The sequence below is a fragment of the Schistocerca americana genome, chromosome 11, assembly GCF_021461395.2.
Source record: "Schistocerca americana isolate TAMUIC-IGC-003095 chromosome 11, iqSchAmer2.1, whole genome shotgun sequence".
In the NCBI taxonomy this organism is placed as follows: Eukaryota; Metazoa; Arthropoda; class Insecta; order Orthoptera; family Acrididae; genus Schistocerca; species Schistocerca americana.
This window is the reverse complement of record NC_060129.1, coordinates 169,119,968-169,143,082: the sequence shown is the minus strand read 5'-3', so window position 1 is coordinate 169,143,082 and position 23,115 is coordinate 169,119,968. Positions and strand designations below refer to the sequence as shown.

General features: G+C 43.6%; 1 protein-coding gene across 2 annotated transcripts in view; it reads right to left on the bottom strand.

Moving 5' to 3' along the window:
- LOC124554052 overlaps positions 1 to 23,115 on the bottom strand; it is a 242,103-nt gene that overhangs the window by 206,809 nt on the left and 12,179 nt on the right. For both annotated transcript variants that reach the window (XM_047128087.1, XM_047128088.1), the window contains exon 3: positions 8,214 to 8,425. In XM_047128087.1, the coding sequence (XP_046984043.1) occupies positions 8,214 to 8,425 (212 nt within the window). The remainder of the gene's footprint in view (positions 1 to 8,213; positions 8,426 to 23,115) is intronic.

Here is a 23,115-nt window from a genome sequence, read left to right as displayed (position 1 = left end):
TGGGGTACTAGCAGTAAAAGGCAGCCTGAGTGACTGACTATTGAGATAAGGATATCATGTAGAATAAAGTGGGAACTATATCCAAATGTTAGAAGTAGTCACAATCAACCTACAGTAGTCCAATACAAACAGTACTGGAAGGTGCTTAAACATGTTATTGGGAAGGCAAAAAGTATGTGGTATGCAAATAGAATAGCTGATTCACATGATAAAATTAAAACCATATGGTCAGTTGTGAAGGAAGTGTCTGGTCAGCAGCACAAGGTCGACGATATAAAGTCAGTTCACAGTAAAAATATTTCTGTTACTGATAAATCAGATATATGTACAGTATTTAACAATCATTTTATGAATATTGCTGGTGAATTAAATAAAAATTTAGTTTTTGCTTGGCAAATGCCTTTCCGAGATTGATGTCTGAAATACTAATCTCAGATACTAACTTGGGGGAGATTGAGTCACTGATTAAATCACTCAGGATTAAGAACTCTCATGGATATGAGGGAATGCCTAGCAGAATATTAAATTACTGTCTTGCACATGTCAGCCCTGTACTTAGACATATTTGTAATTTTTCCTTTAGGAACAGTCAGTTTCCTGAATGATTAAAGCACTTAGTAGTAAAACCACTTTATAAAAAGGGAGAAAGGGATAATGTAGATAATTTTAGACCTATTTCTATGCCATCGGTGTTTGCTAAAGTTATCGAAAAGGCTGTGTATGTAAGGATAACTGATCATTTTATATGACACGATTTGCTACCAAATGTACTGTTCGGCTTCAGAAGTTATTCAACAACTGAAAATGCTATATTCTCTTTTCTCTGTGAGGTGCTGGATGGGTTAAATAAAAGGTTTCAAATGCTAGACATATTTTTTGATTTAACTAAAGTGTTTTATTGTGTTGGTCACAAAATAATGCTCCAGAAGATGGACCATTACAGAATACGAGGAGTAGCTCACAATTGGTTCACCTCTTACTTTAGCAACAGACAGAAAAAGGCCATTATTCACAATATTGAGAATGGTTGTGATGTGGGGCTGAGTGGGGTACGGTCAAATGGGGGGTGTGCCCCAGAAATCAGTGTTGGGGCCACTCCTGTTTCTTATTTATATAAACGATATGCCCTCTAGTATTACTGGTAACTCTAAAATATTTCTGTGTGCTGATGACACTAGCTCGGTAGTAAAGGATGTTGTGTGCAACATTGGCTCAGTTTCAAATAGTTCAGTTCGTGACCTAAGTTCGTGGCTTGTACAAAATAAACTAATGCTAAATCACGATAAGACTCAGTTTTTACAGTTTCTAACACACAATTCAACAAAACCTGTCATTTTGATTTTGCATACTGGGCATATGATTAGTGAAACTGAACAGTTCAAAATTCTAGGTTTTCCAATAGATAGTGAACTGTTGTGGAAAGCCCACGTTCAGGATCTTGTTCAAAGACTTAATGCAGCCATTTTTACTATTCGAACGGTATCAGAAGTGAGTGATTATTTGACATAAAAATTTATCTACTTTGTTTATTTTCGTTCACTTATGTCATATGGTATTATATTTTGGGGTAACTCTTCCCATTCTAAAAGGATATTTTTGGCTCAGAAACGAGCAATTTTAGCTGTTTCCCAAGAATAATCAAGCTTTCACTCAGTTAATTCTCGGCAGAAATCCAACCTGCATTTGGATCGGACTTCCTTAACTCTTGCGCAGGAAAGTGTGCAGTGTACTGCTGCATCCACTGTCAATAAGCTACCACTTGAATTCAAAAATCTTAGCAGTAATCCATGCGCTTTCAAATCGAAACAGAAGAGTTTCCTCATGGATCAATACTTCTAATCTGTGGAGGAGTTCCTTGAAAAATTAAGCCGATTCTTGTTGTACTGATGACTGCGTTTACTTAAACTTACTGATTTACTTTTTCAGGTTGATAAACATTTTATTTTTATCTGTTATTACTTTTATGTTGTAATTTCATGTACTGACACATTCCATGACCTTGGAGATTTGCTCCTCAATTTGGTCCTACAGAAGTCGATGTGTAAGGAAAAAAAACACTAAAAAGAAAAAAGATCCATTGCTGGCCACAGAGTACTGGAAGCAGTAGCAGTCGCAAGGCACCTCAGAGTAATGGGTCTGGAGTGGGCTGCAGTGGAATGACCCTATAAAAAATATATAGGAATAGCAGATGCCAGGCTGATATTCAGGTGAAGAATGTTAAGGAAATTTAATTCACGCACAAAAAAGTTGCCCACAAAATATTTATTTGGCAAATTCTTAAGTATTGTTCATTATGTGTGACCATTATCAGGTTAGATTAATGGAAGAGAGAGATAAGACCTCACAATACTGGCATTTTTCCTCATGGGATCATTTAGTTGGCAAGAGGGCATTATGGGGATGCTCAATGAACTACACTGTCAGATGCTATAAGAGGGGTGTTGTACAGCAGTGAGAGGTTAATGTGTAACGTAATACTTCCTCCCATACATACCTCACAGAATATACATGATGTACTGTTAGTTAATGGAACAGGGCGGGGGGATTGGTTGTGATGCTGGAAGTACCCTCCTCCAGCCACCGAAAAGTGGTTTGAAGAGTACAGCCGTAGACGTAAAGGTACATAAGGCTGCTTTGGGGACTTATTAATACAAGTATCACTGTTAGGAAATGGATTCACAAATTGTGAACATGTACTGAAATAAGTTGTACATTGTATTAATGCCAATGAAGATTTTTGCCAGACTGGGACTCGAACCCAGATTTGCTACATATTGCAAGCGGCTGCCTGAAACGCTTTGGCTACCTGTGCACACCTCCAGACAGATCTAAACTTCTGTATGTCATGTTACCCATATTCCCCTGTACTTGCACTTAGTGATACCCACACAGGGATACAGAAATTTTTTATTATTGTCATTTTAGCCCAGCGAGGCGTACTTGTACTATACCAGTAATTTACACAAGTCTGTGTTTATACATGATATACTCTTTCTATGGGGTAAATCAATAAACTATTCTCCCAACCAATTTCAATAACAAGTGACAATCAGTTATCTTTACAGGTAATGATAAGGGAAAGGATTAATTCGCCCCAACACTTCACTTTAGATTTTGCATTTATTGTCACACCCATCAGTGCAAACCACAGAACACGAAAGTGCAACAATGAGAGAATATTTGCACTCGTAATATTTGGTATATAACTTAAGAATTACTTAATAAACAATTAATCTATGATTACCCCTTTAAACAAACATACAGGGTGTTACAAAAAGGTACGCCCAAACTTTCAGGAAATATTCCTCACACACAAAGAAAGAAAATACGTAATGGGACATGTGTCCGGAAACGCTTACTTTCCATGTTAGAGCTCATTTTATTACTTCTCTTCAATCACATTAATCATGGAATGGAAACACACTGCAACAGAACATACCAGTGTGACTTCAAACACTTTGTTACAGGAAATGTTCAAAGTGACCTCCGTTAGCAAGGATACGTGCATCCACCCTCCGTCGCACGGGATCCCTGATGCGCTGATGCAGCCCTGAATGGCGTATTGTATCACAGCCGTCCACAATACGAGCATGAAGAGTCTCTACATTTGGTACCGGGGTTGCGTAGACAAGAGCTTTCAAATGCCCCCATAAATGAAAGTCAAGAGGGTTGAGGTCAGGAGAGCGTGGAGGCCACAGAATTGGTCCGCCTCTACCAATCCGTCGGTCACCGAATCTGTTGTTGAGAAGCGTACGAACACTTCGACTGAAATGTGCAGGAGCTCCATCGTGCACGAACCACATGTTGTGTCGAACTTGTAAAGGCACATGTTCTAGCAGCACAGGTAGAGTATCCCGTAAGAAATCGTGATAACGTGCTCCATTGAGCGTAGGTGGAAGAACATGGGGCCCAGTCAAGACATCACCAACAATGCCTGCCCAAACGTCCACAGAAAATCTGTGTTGATGACGTGATTGCGCAATTGCGTGCGAATTCTCGTCAGCCCACACATGTTGATTGTTAAAGTTTACAATTTGATCACGTTGGAGTACGTACTGACGAAACTAAAATGAGCTCTAACATGGAAATTAAGCGTTTCCGGACACATGCCCACATAACATCTTTTCTTTATTTGTGTGTGAGGAATGTTCCCTGAAAGTTTGGCCGTACCTTTTTGTAACACCCTGTATATTTAAGACCATAAACAATAAGGATCAACAGTTAATAAAGTCCCATAGAACTAGGATGATCAATCATTAAGAATTATAGCCACAGATTAAATAAAATTCATCTAAAGCAATTAACATCAATAGCAAATAAGTCAAATCTCAGCAAATGCGTCAAAACCAAGTCTCTCAGTTCTATAACAATGTCGGATCGTCGAATACGCTGGACTACCGACATAGAAGGCTAAATTTTACTGAACAGCAATTTCTCCACACCTAGAACTATCTTAATAGTGTACAATCCTTAGGTTATCCAGAACTACTCTAATTCGCCTTTCCTGGGGATAACGGTAGAATAGATAACTAACCTATTACTTCATTCTCCTGGAACACTGAGCAGCAATAGACGCTCGGGCAACTCTTACCCCAGCATGGCTCGGGAAAGGGGTCGGCTCCACCAGGAGGAGGAAACATTTACCCGAACTGGAAAGGGAACTCGTCTAACACAACCAGTTGGTGATTTTTAATTATCACCCAAAGCCCGCTGGCCAGCAGATGAAAATTACAGAGGCAAAGGTAGCTTTATTTGCGCTCACAAGAATTGGCAACTTCTGCAAATGAGATTCCGACAGAACTCCCACCGTAGTATCAGTACGAGAATTCGGGAGAGAGGACAGCAAGTCAACAACGGTCTCTACCCAAAAGACCCAACATTTCAGACAGACTGAGCAACCGACATCAGTCACGACTAGGAGGATTACCAAACAGAAACTCTAGCACTACGTTAAATGTAAGTAAATAGAGCGCTTAAATACCACGGGGACCAAACTCCTTAACACAAGAATGTGTACACAATAACAGTGACTAAAGTCTCTGTACTAAAACACAACAGATATTAGCGAACATTAACATAATCTCGCACCTCAGACATCCGTAAAATTAACTGGCTACAGTTCACTGTATCTCTCCACCAGACAGCACAAGGTTATTTAAACATTTTACAATGTGCTTATCCAAACAGTGACCTACGCCGTCCATGGGAAAACAACGGCCTGCCGGAGGTCCACAACCGAAAAATTTTCCTTTCTTTTTTTTTTCTTTCCTTTACGACACACGCCGTAAGTGAGTCAGCATGGCGTTCAAATGCACAATCCTGCAAGGGGGCAGTAACACACACGCAAGGCAATTCCCGATCAGAAACTCAAAGCAGAGAAACGTTGCCACACAGTTATTAATAGCTCCCACAACACCGGAAGATTGGCCCCGCCAGATGACGACCGCTGCACTAACTAGACGAAAAATCTTACTTTCAGTGACACCACCACCATCTGGAGGTTAATGGCAGCTGCAGATGGACTTCATAGCTTCCCCAGTCCATGAATGGAAACCCAACATTGTCCACAGGTTTACAGCCTCTTGTGTCCTCATGTCCCAGTCTTTTGGGTCCATCCAGACTTAGCATAGAGGGACCAAGCATCCCACTGCAGAACACTCGTCCAGGGCCAAACACTCGTCTGCCCTCGGCGTGGCACACAGCACCTCCTTGCACCGGGTGCGCTAGTAGCAGGCTCGTGGAGGCTCCGTAATGCCCTCTAGGAAAGCGCAGAAACTCCAAACAGAAGTAAACCGAGGGAAAAAAACAGGAACCGTGGCAAACGTGCTTATCCAAACAGTGACCTACGCTGTCCATGGGAAAACAACGGCTTGCCGGAGGTCCACAGCCGAAAAATTTTCCTTTCTTTTTTTTTTCTTTTTCCTTTACGACACACGCCGTAAGTGAGTCAGCATGGCGTTCAAATGCACAATCCTGCAAGAGGGCAGTAACACACACGCAAGGCAATTTCCGATCAGAAACTCAAAGCAGACATTGTATAAATTATTAATTTTTATGAATTCATTTCCTAATATTTATAACAGCTGTAATTGTCAAAACAGTATCAGTTTTTGGACATTATAATGTAATAAACAGAGACTGTACACACACAGACTGTACACACACAGACTGTACACACACAGACTGTACACACACAGACTGTACACACACAGACTGTACACACACAGACTGTACACACACAGACTGTACACACACAGACTGTACACACACAGACTGTACACACACAGACTGTACACACACAGACTGTACACACACAGACTGTACACACACAGACTGTACACACAGAGACTGTACACACAGAGACTGTACACACAGAGACTGTACACACAGAGACTGTACAAACAGAGACTGTACAAACAGAGACTGTACAAACAGAGACATTGTTAAGTCAACTATCATTGCTCTACAGCACCATTCCCTGAACTATGTAGCATTACATACCATCTCAGAGCAGTGAAACATATCCCTGTACAGCTTACTTAGGAATGATGTGAATGAAAGGTATAAAATAATTTATTGCAGAGGAGAAGGTAGAAATGAATCGGTGAGTGCAGAAACCACTTCAGTCACAAAAAGGCACAAAATCGTTTTCAATTAAAAGATGCTTAGAAAGGCAAGATGCGTGTCAAGTGCAAGGACCATGTTACTCTGTTGAGTAGATTCGTAGATACAGGGTATCTTTTTCTAACATTGAGCACAGAAATAACACGAGTCAGTCACTGATGTGGTTTCTGCTCCCACCGCTAGATCGCATGACCAGTCTTGCCCCCTTTTACCGAGCATGATCAGGTGCTTACCAGCCTAAACAGCTGCTGTTATCAAAGTCTTTGTTTTGTTGATTGTTTTCAATGTGTTCCAAGTTCGTGCTTAATGTTTCCTGTTCTATGTTTAATATGTCTGTGAGTACCACAAGCAGTGAAAGTGATCATGAAACAGCTCCTAAGAAGAGGAGCAGAAATGAAGAAAAACATTGAAGAAACGTCATTAGAACATCTAAGGTTTTTGAGGTTGAACACATCAACTGGAAAGTGTGTCTCATCCCATCTAGAACAACAGGTGCTGCTTGTAGCTGTAAATAACAATGCTTTATTAAGTTTCATGGTGATGACAAATCTGAATTTGTTGCTAATTTGAATCAGTTGAAAACAAAAGACAAACAAAATATTTTCTTACAACTACTGATTGAAAAACACGCCAATTAAGCACCGTAGGCCTCATTCTGAACAGCCTAGATAAACAGGAGCCAGTTTTGAATATTTCTTACTATAATGAGGAGAAAGGAAAATGTTATGTAAGAAAGCGTTTATTTCATTCTATGGCATTACTGAGCACAGTTCGAAGGCTTACTGATCTCCTAATAGGGTAAATCACCTCAAGGTAAACGAGGTAAAAATCTCAAGAAGAACATGATTTCTGCCGAAGTTTGTCCTAAAATACATTAGCATATTTCATCACTCCCCACCAAGGTTACCCACTATGGCACCAAAGATATCAGTTTTCTTGATGACATTATGTGGTAGTGAAAATACTTGTTTTGTAATGCGGTATTTGCTTGAGTTACACCTCGGGCAGCTTGTACTGGTTGAAGTGCACCAGCAGACACTTCCACATCACCATAAGTATGAGTTACAACATGGAGCTTCCAGCACTGCACAGTCAGGTTAATGGGAGCCTCGGAGTATGCAACGTCAAAAATCATTAATCGAGAATATGCTCAAGAATGTGTATATCTGAACTCTTGCAAAAAAGCTGTTAGATTTTTTCAGTGTAATGATATCTCCACTCAGAAAATACACCGGTACATGATTATGTAATAAGTGTTCATGTTTGCATAATCCAGATGATAGTTAATTCGAGAGTAGGGAAGAATAATTTATAAGCAATACTTCAAGAATAAAACTTAAATAATATGTATTAACTGTTTTTTGCCACACAGACCCCGATCACAATGAGGAAGTGTTTGTGGATTATGACCTGTTGTAAACCTCCAAAATCAATCACTACTCTATGCACGGATGCACAAGAGAGATTTTTGAGCAAGCAAATACAATGACCAGGTATGACAACTAACTATGAAGGATTACAGTACATCCACAAAAGTCATAGAACAACTGTGATACATTACATATGTGAAATGAACTGATGCTTACTACCTTAGTAAAACAACTTGGCACCACACGGCTTCCACAGTGAGAGACTTTTCCGTTGGGTGCTTCAGCTACAATTTGGTGTCTTCCAGCTGTCCGACTTTGATTAGGGTCCGCAACATCTTCAAAATCTGTCTTCGATTTGGAAGGAATAGGCCGAGCGTAAGTGTGGTCAAATTGACCGGAGGTGCGACCTTGCACACTTCCCCTCACCGTGCCTATAATATAAGAAAATTAATCATGTTAACTACAGAGTGAATGGTTAAGTGGTGCAGTAAATTCGGGAGGGGATTGGGGCGGGAGGAGGAATTAGCGATCGGCAGACAATGTTATACTGTGTCGATAAAATGAAGCTGTATGCTCAGTGGAAATCCGAACCTCGAAGAATGACCAATGGACAAAATAACTAAACAATACAAAATTATAACAATGGCAGAACAAAAACCAAGAAACAAATGGTACTACCACCACCATCACCACAGAGGAGATGCAGCTGGGAATATTGCGAACAATGGCTTCAAAAATATCAAAAAGAACCACAGAGGGATCATTGGGATTTTAATTTGGGAACAAATATGACTGATGGATGCGGAATGCGTTGTTGCGCCAACATCTTCCCTTTCAGACATCACAACAAGAAGCCGGGCTGAGTAGCCTGTGGAATCCCACTGTGGGGGCCAACCTGCTGCAAGACAGCAGCCAAAGCTGTTTTATATTTTCATTTTTATTTTCATGGTAACTGAAGTTCATAAGTCATATAGTATCATTCCCTATGAGTTCCATTCAACTCTCAAATATGCTCGAGGAAACAAACTTCGGAGTTTTCCTAGTGTTGTTAGTACCTTACAGCAAATTCTTTTTTCTTCTTCTTCAATGGGCAGCATGGCTTTGTAGGAGAATGCTCCCCTTCCGTGGGAGCAGTCCAGTTTTGGTTCCAAAGTGTGCTAATTTTTTAAAAAAAAGGTGCATGTTGCACGAGCATCTCCATGAGACATAAAGTAGATAAATATAAAAATCAATTATTGATAAAATTATTTAATTGGATAGATAACAAATCTACTCACTAAGCAGCAGCAGAACACACACATAAACGACTGTTGTAACTGGCAAGCTTTTGGAGACAGTGGCTCCTCCTTCAGGCGAAGTGGTTGAAGGGCAAGGAAGAAGGGTGACGGAAAAGGACTGGAGAGGTCTACGAAAAGGGGTAGATTTCGGGAAATTCACCCAGAACTGCAGGTCAAGGGAGACTTACCATACGGGATGAGAACACAGGACAAATAAAGTTCAGGTATTTGTGCACTGCCCATTACTCTGCTTCAAAATTAACACAGCGTACCAACTGTAATACTTGCCTTATTGTGTTAAAATAACATGAGATTATAACTCTTAATGAGTAGGTTATGAGAGAATTTGAAGTTTTTGAATTTGCTCAATAATTTCATGAAATACTGAAAATTTAGATTTTGTTGCCCCCTACATCGCAAACCTCCTCTTCGCCCCTTATCCCAGATAAGAATATAGATCAACTTCGTTTACATTCAAAACAATATTAACACCATTGATATTCAAACAATGGAAACTCCAGGATGGAATGTAACAATATTATGAGAAGGAAGGTTGCTACTCATCATACAGTGGAGATGCTACACACACACACACACACACACACACACACACATACACACACACACAAACATGCTGAGACAGCAGTGGGGTGTGAGAGTTGCGATTGTGTAACTGTGTGTGTCTATTGTCGACAAAGGCCTTCATGGTCAAACACTATATTTGTGAGAATCTTTTTGTTGTGCCTATCTGTGAATCAGCATCTCCGCTATATGGTGAGCGGCAACCACTGATATTCAGGTATACGAATAAGAAGAGCTTAGATGGAAAACCAGTATTAAGCAAGCAACAGAAAAGTGGAAAACGGAAGAATATATGGAGGAGCTATACAAGAGAACTGAACTTGAAGGCAGTATTAAAGAAAGAGAAGAGGAAGTAGATAAAGCGGAGCTAGGAGATGTGATAGTGTGAGAAGAATTTGACAAAGCACTGACAGACCTAATCCAATACATCTACCCACATCTATACAATGTGAACCACTGGGAGGTGCACAGAAGAAGGTGTGTTCCAGTATACTAGTTACTACTCAAATATGGAGCGCAGGAAGAATGAGTGACTGAATGCCTCTGGGTGTGCAGCAATTATTCTAATCTTGTCCTTATGATCCCTGTGTGAGTGATACATAGGTGCTTGTAGTATATCCATACAGTAATTATTTAAAGCTGGTTCTTGAAACTTTGTTAATAGACTTACTCGGGATAGTTTATGTCTGTCTTCAAGAGTCTGCCATTTTGGCTCCTTCAGTATCTTTGGGACACACTCCTATGGATTAAACAAACCTGTGACCATTTGCGCTGCCCTTCTCTGTATACGTTCAATATGCCCAATTAGTACTATCTGGTATGGGTCTCACACACTTGAGCAACATTCTAGGATAGGTCGCAGGAGTGATTTGTAAGCAATCTCTTTTGTAGACTGATTGCACTTCCCAGTATTTTATCAATAAACTGAAGCCTACCACCTGTTTTGCCCATGACTAAACCTGTGTGATCATCCCATTTCATATCCCTATAAAGTGTTAGACCCAGGTATTCGTATGAGTTGGCCGATTCCAACAGTCGCAGGATACTATGTTTTTTTTTGTTTGGGAAGTGCGTAATTTTACATTTCTGGACAGTTACAACAAGTTGCTAATCTCTGCACCATGTTGAAACCTTCTCATGATATGACTGAATAATTATGCTGCTTCTCTCAGATAGTAGTTTACTAGAGATAGCTGCATCATCTGCTAAAAGCCTGGTTTTATTATTAATATTGTCTGCAAGCTCACTAATATACAACATGAACAGCAAAGGTCCCAACACATTCCCTGGTGGCACACCCGAAGTTACTTCTACATCTGACGACGACTCTCCATCCAAGATAACATGCTGTGTCCACTCTATCAAAACATCCCCAGTCCAGTCACAAATTTGACTTTATACTCCATAAGAACGTACTTTTGACAATAAGAATAGGTGCGGTACTGAGTCAAATGCTTTTTGGAAATCAAAAGACACTTTATCTACCAGGTTTGGTTGATATAAAGCTTTCAGTACGTCATGTGAGAAAAGTGCAAGCTGAGTTTAACACATCTACATGAGTACTCGGCTATTCACAATAAAGTGCCTGGCAGAGGATTCAATGAACCACCTTCAAGCTGTCTCTCCACCGTTACACTCTCGAACGGCACGCGGGAAAAACGAGCACTTAAATTTTTCTGTGCGATCCCTGATTTATTTTATCGTGATGATCATTTCTCCCTATGTAGGTGGGTGCCAACAGAATGTTTTTGCAATCGGAGTAGAAAATTGGTGATTGAAATTTCATGAGAAGGTCCCGTCGCAACGAAAAATGCCTTAGTATTAATGATTGCCACTCCAATTTACGGATCATGTCTGTGACACTATGTCCCCTATTTCACGATAATACAAACCGAGCTGCCCTTCTTCGTAATTCTTTGATGTCATCCGTCAGTCGCACCTGATGCGGATCCCACACCGCACAGCAATACTCCAGAATAGGGCGGACAAGCATGGTGTAAGCAGTCTCTTTAGTAGACCCGTTGCACCTTCTAAGTGTTCTGCCAATGAATCACAGTCTTTGGTTTGCTCTGCCCACAATATTATCTATGTAATCGTTCCAATTTAGGTTACTTGTAATTGTAATTCCTAAGCTGAATTTACAGCCTTCAGATTTGTGTGATTTATCGCGTAATTGATGTTCTCGGAATCCATGCTGGTTGGCATTGAGAAGGTCATTCTGTTCAAGATACATTATAACTGAAGTTAAAATCTTCTGGGTTATTATGCCGCATCATATTTTCTCTAAAATGATTGACATTTCGACCCCTCTGCTGGGATCTTCTGGTGTCCACTACTGCTACAACACTGTCAGAGACGAGTGTCACATCCTCTTTCCTCTTATAAAGGGAAACCTACAGACTTACATACCTCATTATGTTTAAGCTCAGAATATGTTCTAAGATTCTACGACAAATCGGTCAAAAATATTGAACTGTAATTTTGTGGATCACTTCTACTACCCTTCTTATACACAGGTGTGGCCTGTGCCTCTTCCCAAAAACTGGGCCAGTTTTTTGTTCAAGGGATCTACAACAGAGTATAGTTTGAAGAGGGGTTAACTCAGCTGCAAATTCAGTATAGGATCTGACAGGTATTTCATTGGGACCTGGAGCTTCGTTCCATTTAACGATTTCAACTGTTTCCCGACACTGCTGACACTAATATTTACTTCACTCATCATTTCAGTGGTACAAAGCTTAAATTGGGTCAATTCTACTGAGATTTCCTTTGTAAAGGACCATTTGACAATGGAGTTGAGCATTTCATCTTTTGCTTTGCTACCCTCAATTTCAGTTCCTTTCTCATTCATTAGTAGGGACTAGACACTAACTCTGGTGCCACTAACAACCCTTACACAAGACCAAAATTTCTTTGGATTTTGCGAAATGTCATTTGACAATATTCTGCTACCGTAGTCATAGAAGGGATCATGCATTGCTCTCATCACAGCCAAATGTGTTTCATTCAGCAACCCTCTATCTATAATCCTATGCTTCATTTTGCACCTATTATACAATAATCTCTGTTTTTTTAGAAGTTTCTTTACAGGACTGTATACCATGGTACAATGGAGGTGCCCTCCCTTATGAATTGTTCAACTGGGTACATATCCATCCAGTGCGTGATTCACTATTCTATTAAACCTAAGTCAGAGTTCCTCTACATGCTACCGACCTGTGCTGAAACTTCCATGTCCCTTATAGAGATATGATATTACTGATTTTTTAACTAGTTTACTGAACATATATATATACACACATCTTTCTGCTTGTTTTAGATGTCCTTTGTACTTTGGTAATCATTGTTGCCACAATCACATCATGGTCACTGACAAAGTGCGGTTCAAACAGATTTTGAGAGACATTTTGATAGGCAATTCCTACTACTTCATAGATGAATATCTTAACGGAGACTGTTAAGCCAGCTTAAGTAAAAATATCTGTTGGATTTCAGTTTTGACAACACTTGGTCACAAGAGTCAAGATTAGGTATTTACTGTGTGACAAATTTATTAATAGAGCATAATAATGTTTCATTCGGCAGCATGTTAACCGTAAATATTGGCTGTTCCAATTTACCACATTGTATTCACCTAGTTTGACGATCTCCTGACAAATGATCAGGATAGTAAGTATTGTATTAAAATGTTTTATGTTTTTATGTTATACTTTCTGACATGTTCCACACACCTGAGAATCATCTCATTTTTTGGTTCTATGGAACGAAAACTGAATCTAATCTAATCTACCACTTTGGATGTGGACATCCTGAAAGAGGTCAGGTATGTCTGCAGCCATTAGATCCAATATAGTCACATGACAGGGATTCCTAACTGGCTGTTCTAGGCAGAGAAGACACTTAATAAAGTTTCACAGGATGACTTACCATGCCAAACACTAACAAAATTTTAATTGTCCCAATTAATTAATACAAGGTCAAGGGAAACATTCACTCAGAATTACTGATAATCCTGGAAGCACCAGCCATGACAAAACTCTTTCATATGCTGAGAAAGATGTATGTGATTGACGAAATAGCCTCAGACTTCAAGAAGAATACAGTAATTCCAATTCCAAAGAAAACAGGTGTTGATGTGTCAGTATTACTTAACTATTAGTTTAGGACTATTAACAATGCAGGAAAAGACAGATTGCTATTTACCATAAAGAAGACACGTCAAGTAGCAGACAGGCACAATTAAAAGACTGTCACATAAAGCTTTCCGCCACAGCCCCTATCAGTAAAAACAAACAAACACACACACACACACACACACACACACACACACACACACACACGTGCGCACCTGCCAACTCCACAATCTACATCTAAATCTACATCCATACTCCGCAAACCACCTGACGGTGTGTGGAGGAGGATACCTTTAGTACCTCTATCGGTTCTCCCTTCTATTCCAGTCTCGTATTGTTCTTGGAAAGGAGGACTGTCAGTACGCCTCTGTGTGGGCTCTAATTTCTCTGATTTTATCCTCATTGTCTCTTCGCGAGATATACGCAGGAGGCAGCAATATACTGCTTGCATCCTCGGTGAAGGTATGTTCTCGAAACTTCAACAAAAGCCCGTACCGAGCTACTGAGCATCTCTCTTGAAGAGTCTTCCAATGGAGTTCATCTATCATCTCCCTAACATTTTCACAATTACTAAATGATTCTGTAACTACGCGCGCTGCTCTCTGTTGAATCTTCTCTATCTCTTCTATCACCCCTATCTGGTACGGATCCCACACCGGTGAGCAGTATTCGAGCAGTGGGCGAACAAGTGTACTGTAACCTACTTCCTTTGTTTTTGGACTGCATTTCCTTAGGATTCTTCCAATGAATCTCAGTCTGGCATCTGCTTTACCGACGATCAACTTTATATGATCATTCCATTTTAAATCACTCCTAATGCCTACTCCCAGATAATTTATGGAATTAACTGCTTCCAGTTGCTGACCTGCTATATTGTAGCTACATGATAAGGGATCTTTCTTTCTATGTATTCGCAGCACATTTCACTTGTCTACATTGAGATTCAATTGCCATTCCCTGCACCATGCGTCAATTTGTTGCAGATCCTCCTGCATTTCAGTACAATTTTCCATTGTTACAACCTCTCAATATACTATAGCATCATCTGCAAAAAAGACTAAGTGAACTTCCGATGTTATCCACAAGGTCATTTATATATATTGTGAATAGCAACGGTCCTATGGCACTCCCCTGCGGCACACCTGAAATCACTCTTACTTTGGCCGAATTCTGGCCCAAGATGCTGGAGTTGGTGGTCGTGTGTGCATGAGGTGTGCTCGCTCGCTTGCTTGTGTATGCGAATGTGTGTCGTACTAACGAAGGCTGTGGCTAAAAGCTTTATGTGACTGTCTTAATTGTGCTTGTCTGCAACTTGACATGTCTTCTTTATGGTAAGTAGCAACTTGTTTTTTCCTACATTGTTGAAGCATCAGTTAAATGGTCTTGGTTGCAATATATTGACACACATTATTTACGTAAGAATGGAATAACAGGTAAAAGCCGATTTTGGGAAAGATGAATTTGGGTTGTGGAGAAATGTTGGAATACATCAGGCAATACTGACCCTACAACTTATCTTGGAATATAGATTAAGGAAAGGCAAACCTACAGTTACAGCATAAGTAGATTTGGAGAAATCCATTGCTTGTGTTGACTGGAGTACACTCTTCGAAATTCTGGAGGTAGTAACAGTAAAACAAAGACAGCAAAAAATGATTTGTTACATGTATGGAAACCAGACAGCAGTTACAAAGAGTAGAGGAGCATGAAATGGAAGCAGTGGTTGTGAAGGGAGTGGGACAGGGTTGTAGCCTATCCCCTATGTTATTCAGTCCGTATGTTGAACAAGCAGCGAGAGAAACTGAAGAAAAACTGGAGTAGGAATTGAAGTTCAGGGAGAAGAAATCAAAACTTTTCAGTTTGCCAATGGCACTGCAATTCTATCACAGATGACAAAGGTGGCGTGAACAGTTGAATGGAATGGACAGTGTCTTGAAAAAACATTGCACAATGAATGTCAACAAAAGCAAAACAAGGCCCCGGGAATGCAGTTTGCAGTAGCCACCAGAAAGAGCGCGGAGGCGCACATCGGCACGGCGCGTCACGGACGGTAGTTGCCACAAGTAGAGTCCCGTCCACCAGAGGGCACGCAAGAATTCGGCCGCGACCTCTGCCAGCGGAACAACAACAACAACAACAACAACAACAACAACTCGGGCAGCATGGGCCGTGCCTGGTCAGTTCACATCGGGCATGCCTAGGACACAGTCCCGGTCTACGCTAAGTGAAGTGCAACGTAAAACGTGACAGTGTTACTACACAACTGGCGACGAGTAGGGTCGTTCTTTCGCGTGTTGCGCCGTCGTTCGGGTTTCACAGCTCATCCACGGCACGGAGGATTTAGTGCGGATTTTGGTTGAGCAGCAGACGCAACTCGTGGCCACCACGAAACAAGTGCTTGCGGAGTTGCTCTCCGTGCAGTCTGCTCCGGCGCCGTTCCCTCCTCCCTTTCCCCCGTATGACAAGACGGGGGAGGATTGGGACGCGTACGAACATCGCCTTCGGCAGCACTTCCAGGTGTTTCATGTTGCCGATGTGGAGGTATGTCGTGTTCTTTTCTCGTCTCAGATATCTCCCTCGCTGCATCAAGTTTTGCGGCAGCTAGCGCCATTGCAGGAACCCTCGTCCTCGTCTTTTGACGCGCTGTGTTCCTTGCTGTCTTCATATTATTGCCGCTGCACGCATGTTGTGGCGGCTAGGATCGAGTTCTATCAATGCAAGAAGCAGCCCCATCAGTCTTACCGGGCGTGGGCCGCTACCCTGCACGGTCTTAGTCGCAAGTGTCATTTTGTCACGGAGCAGTCGCGAGAGTCGCATACCCACGTTATGGTACGCGACGTCATTGTTCGTTCGGCCCCTGATAGGGAGGTCCGGCAACCGGTCCTGCAGTTAGAAGACCCTTCCCTCGAGGAAGGCCTGTCCATTGCTCAATCGTACGAAGTCTCTCTCGCCACAGGTCAACAGTTGGAAGCATGGCGCGACGTCGCGGCGGTTGAGGGTGGCGCGGACGCGCCCACTGCGTCTGGGGTGGACGACATGCGAGCAGTACAATCCGGCCATTACAGCCACTCCCGCACGGCGCATAAACAGAGTTCCGGCCGTCGGCCCCTGTTACCGTCATGTGCGTCGTGCTATATACATCACGATCGGTCGGAGTGCCCCCAGCGTTGGGCCGTTTGTCGCAAATGTAATTAAAAAGGACACATTGCTAAAGTTTGCCGCTCGGCCTCAAAAGAATCGAAGGAAGCAGTTACAGAGGACATGTATGTTGACATTCAGGAAGTTTCATTGGGCCAGGCTCCCGACGCATCGGCACACAAACTCTTTATCGAGGTGTCGGTTCGGTCGCGCCGATTACGACTGCAAGTAGATACGGGCGCGGCAGTTTCTTTGTCGAATGCACAAGCTTACTCCGACCTCGGGTCGCCCCCGTTGGCGCCAGTTTACTGGCGTCTACGCGGTTATGGTAAACAGTTCATACCCCTACTGGGTCAATTCACTACCGACGTGAGTTACAAATCAGTCATTCAGACTATTACTTTTATTGTTGTCAGTGATGCGAGCTCCGCTAACCTTTTTGGCTTGGATGCCTTTCAAGCTTCCGGTTTTTCTATCACTGACACCATACAGTTGGTCTCCAAAGACGTTCCCTATCACTCATTGGAATCTTTGATCTCTGACTCTCCGGATATCTTTGAGGAGGGCCTGGGGCGTGTTTCAGACTTTGAAGCTCACTTAACGTTGCAGGCATCGCCTCACCCGCGTTTTCTACACGCGAGGCAGATCCCCTTGGCTCTCCACCCTCAGGTAAAAGCAGAGCTAGACCGGCTGACAGCCCTAGGGGTCGTTCTTCCCATTTCTTCTAGTGAGTGGGCTTCGCCCCTCGTTATTGTCAGGAAACTCTCAGGAAAATTACGTCTTTTTGGTGATTTCAAGGCCACCATTAATTCCCAATTGATAGTGGACACCTATCCTTTGCCTCGTGCTGATGAATTGTTCTCCGCTGTGGCAGGAGGCCAATATTTTTCGCAAATCGATCTTTCGGAGGCTTATCATCAGATACCTCTTGATGAGGACTCCAGACGGCTGGCGGTTGTCAACACCCCGTTTGGCCTTTACCAATACCAGCGGTTGGCCTTCGGAATATCCAGTGCCCCGGCGATATTCCAGCATTATCTTGAGCACGCCACGTCGACAATCCCTCATTGTATTAATTACCTGGACGACATACTTGTCACGGGCCACGGCACGAAGGAACACTTGCACAACCTTCGCACCCTCTTTCTCAAATTCAGGTCCGTGGGCTTGCATTGCAACCTGCGTAAGTCGAACTTCTTCCAACCGTCCATTGAGTAAGTGGGCTAGACAATCTCTCGGCACGGCGTCCAGCCACTAGGAAGTTTGGTCCGAGGTATCGTCGACCTTCCGCGGCCCGCTTCACTGAAGGAGTTACAAGCTTTTTTAGGCAAGATTGCCTATTACCACCGGTTCCTTCCCAGGGCTTCCACCATAGCCCACCCCCTGTACTGCCTTCTGCACAAGGGTGTTCCTTTTGATTGGTCACCTGCGTGCGAGCGAGCGTTCACCTCATTGAAGGGCCTCCTCACGTCAGCGCCTTGTTTGGCTACTTTTGATCCCCATAAGCCGTTGGTCCTGGCTACAGATGCTTCGCAGTATGGGGTGGGGGCGGTCCTGGCCCATCGCAACGCGGATGGTTCGGAGCAGCCACTGGCGTTTGTGGCTAAAACTCTTAGTCCTGCACAGGCCCATTACTCCCAGGTGGAAAAAGAGGCTTTGGCCATTGTCTACGCTGTTACCAAGTTTCACCCTTTCTTGTATGGCACGACGTTTCAGTTACTGACCATAAGCCGTTAATATCGTTATTTGTCCCCGCCTCTCAGATTCCGGATAGGGCGGCCCACAGACTACAGCGCTGGGCCTTGTTCCTCTCTAAGTACGATTATGACATTCATTTTCGCCCTACCGGACAGCATGCCAACGCAGGCGCTCTTTCCCGTCTTCCGGTGGGCCCGGATGCTAAGTTCGATCGAGAGGAGATTGTGTGTTTTCATTTGGATGTGGCGTCCCGCCAAGCGGTTCATGGCTTCCTGATCACTAGTTCTAGAGTTGCCAGGGAAACGGCAGCTGACCCGGTTCTCCGGCAAGTAGTTCGCCTCATTCAGCAGGGGTGGTCATCCCGACCTCCAGGCCGGGCCTCGAACCCTCTTCGTAATAATTTTGTTCTACGAGATCGCCTCTCCGTCTTGGAAGGAGTTCTCCTTCTGGCTACGGATGATACAGCTCCTCGCGTGGTTGTTCCTGCAAGTTTGTGAAGGGAAGTCCTCACGTTATTACATGAGGGGCACTGGGGTGTTTCCCGTACTAAAGCCTTGGCTCGCAGACGTGTACTGGCCCGGTATTGACAGAGAAATTGAGCACTCGGTGGCCGCCTGTTCCCAGTGTGCGAGCCAACAGGCATCTCCCAGGTCAGCGTTCTCTTCATGGCCGCCTGCGACCCAGGCATGGGAACGTGTTCACATCGATTTTGCGGGCCTGTATCTCAATGGCTTTGGGCTCATTGTCATTGATGCTGATTCCCGATTTCCATATGTGGTTCGCTGCTCCTCAACCACTTCAGAAGTTGCAATCCAGGCACTTGCAAAAATCTTTTCTGTGGAAGGTCTGCCAGTCACCCTGGTCTCGGACAATGGACCTCAGTTTATTTCGCAGACCTTCCAGGATTTTTGTAGGCGCTTCGGTATTCGGCACGTTTGCTCTCCCCCCTTTCATCCACAATCGAATGGGTAAGCAGAGCGCATGGTGCGCACGTTTAAGATGCAGATGGAAAAGTATGTGCACGAATTTCCTGCGGAGGAGGTGTTGACGTTTTTCCTGACGGCATACCGGACCACACCAATGGGAGAACGCAGCCCCCCAGAGCTCCTCCACGGGCGCCAACCTAGGACTCTGCTGAACCTCCTCCAGCCCGGTTCTCGCCAGTCTTCGCAAAACGGAGTACCCGGCTTTCCACCGGGTATGTCGGTCTGGGCACGTGGGTTTGGTCGCAATCCACATTGGATACCGGCAGCGGTCCTGCACCAAAATGGCTGCTGGCTCTATACCTAGATGGGGGACCGGGAGGTACGTCATCACCAAAATCAGCTACGTCCACATTTGGGCACCCACCCTCCGACCCCTTGGGCACCAGTTTCCCCATTGCCGGCACCTGTGTTGGTTTCTCCGGGGACACTACCTCCCCTCTCTCCTGTGATTCCGCCACACTGCGATGGTTCTCAGCCTTGGCAGCCTCCAGTAGCTCCAGCACCGGCATCACCATCGTTAGCGATGCCCCGGCGAGAGCCGGCCCCCCTCGCAGGCCCGGTTTCTCAGGAGGCTGGTTCACCTGTGGTTGTCCCTTCCCCATCGTCCCCTCCACTGGGTCTTGCCCCTCCCGGGGTGGACAAGGATCCGGAGTTCGACGGCCTGTCTCCCGTTCTGTCCCGGGCTCCAGTGGTGGGACGATTGGGGCCTCTTCGTGTGGGTCACTTCCAGCTGTATTCAGAGGTTCCGGCACGAGGGTTGGCAGATCCCCTCGACTCCGGCCTCCCGATGGACGTGGAGGTCATCGCTCCTGCCCGACACTCCACCTTCCGACGCAGTGGATCACAGTGGCTTCACCCCCCGAAGGAGGAGGAGTGCAGTAGCCACCGGAAAGATCACGGGAAGCGCACATCGGCACGGCGCATCACGGACGGTAGTTGCCGCAAATAGAGTCCCGTCAACCAGAGGGCACGCGAGAATTCGGCCGCGACCTTTGCCGGTGGAACAACAACAACAACAACAACAACAACAACAACAACAACAACAACTCAGGCAGCACGGGTCGTGCCTGGTCAGTTCACATCTGGCATGCCTAGGACACAGTCCCAGTCTACACTAAGTGAAGTGCGACGTAAAGCGTGACAGTGTTACTACACAGTTGAATTAAATCAGGTGATGCTGAGGGAATTAAATTGGAAACAAGACACTAAGTAGAAGATGAGTTTTGTTATTTGAGCAGCAAAATAACTGACAGTGGCCGATGTAGAGATATACGAGGGCGGTTCAGAAAGTAACCTCCGATTGGTCACAGTGCGGGTTGTGGGGGGAGTAGCGACGCCATCTGTGCGTTCACGCACTCAACAGGTCAGTCGGCATCAAGCCGTGGTCGAGTGAACGTCGTACCTGCGCTAGTTTAGTTTTTGTGGCAGTTTGAAATGTGTGCTGCAATAGAAAACCCCGCCAAATGTGAAGTGCGTGCTGTCATAAGGTTTTTTACAGCCAAAGGATATTCTGCAGCAGCTATTCATCGTGAGCTTTGTGCCGTGTACGGACCAAGAGTTATGAGTGAAGGAGTTGTCCGTGAATGGGTACGTTTATTTAAAAGTGGACGAGAAAACGTTCATGATGAAGAGAGGAGTGGTAGACCATCATTGGTGACTGACGAACTCGTTCAGACAGTTGATGCAAAAGTTCGTGAAAATCGACGTTTCTCAATGTCAGAGTTGTGTACTGGTTTTCCACAGATTTCTAAGACTCTCTTGTACGAGATAGTGACAGCAAGATTGGGTTACCGTAAGTTCTGTGCACGATGGGTGCCCAAAATTCTTACCGACCACCACAAAACTCAAAGAATGGCCTCTGCATTAGACTTTCTGTCACGTTATGAGGACGAAGGAGAACCATTGTTAAACAGAATCGTGACCGGTGACGAAACCTGGATTAAGTACGTGAACTCTGAGACAAAAGAACAATCAAAGATGTGGGCACATTCAAATTTGCCTACCAAACCAAGAAAAGCCCCGCAAGATTTTTCTGCCAGAAAACTGATGGCAACGGTGTTTTGGGATGCCAAAGGGGTGTTGTTGGTTGAATTCATGGAACGTGGTACGACCATTAATCAAGACGTGTACTGTGAAACAATAAAAAAGTTACGACGGGCTATACAGAACAAACGCCGTGGTATGCTGACTTCCGGTATCGTTTTTTTGCACGATAACGCCCGTCCTCACTCTGCTCGCAGAACAACGGCCCTTCTTGAGTCCTTCAAGTGGGACGTTATCAACCATCCACCTTACAGCCCAGACCTGGCGCCAAGTGATTATCACCTCTTCATGCATTTGAAGAAATGGCTCGGGTCACAGCGGTTTGATGACGACGAAGAGCTCAAAGATGCGGTCACAGGCTGGCTCCAGGCACAAGCGGGTGATTTTTATGCAGAAGGAATTTCAAAGCTTGTGAAGAGATACGATAAGTGCCTCAATCGCTATGGAGACTATGTAGAAAAATAGTGCAAATATGTAGTTGTAAGATGTATATATTAAAATATTTTTATTTAACTTGGTGTATTTTTTTAAATCAGCCGGAGGTTACTTTCTGAACGGCCCTCGTATAAAATGTAGACTGGCAAGTGATCTTGAAGAAGTAAAGATCCTTAACATCAAATATAGATTTAACCTTTAGGAAGTCTTTTCTGAAGGCATTTGTCTTTAGTTTAGCCATCTATGGCAGGTGCAACATGGACGATAAACAGTCTAGATGAGAAGAGAATAGAAGCTTTTGAAATGTGGTGCTACAGCAGAATGCTGAGGATTAGATGGTTAGATAATGTAACTGATGAGGGGGTAGTGGATAGAATTAGGATGGAAAGAAATTTGTGACACAACTTGGCTAGAAGAGGGGACTGGTTTGTAGAATGCATTCTGAGACATTAAGGGCTCAATAATTTAGTATTGGAGGAAGGATGGCAAGTTAAAATCATACAGGGAGACAAAGTAATGAATACAGTAAGCAGATTCAGAAGGATGTATGTTGTAGCAGCTATTTAAAAATGCACAGGCATGCACAGGTCAGAGTATATGCACAGCTGCATCAAACGAGTCTTCGAACTGAAGACAACAACCACCACCACTACAACAACAGTCACGCACCAAAATTTCTGTTATGCATAAAATAGGAAATTACTTTCCTCAAGTCTTTACTGTCATGGATTTAAATAAAACTTTCTGCAGATCCTACTTGGATGTGGTATTTTCATTAATGAACTGCTGCGTATGAATTTATAAGCATGAGAGAAGAAAAAGATAACAA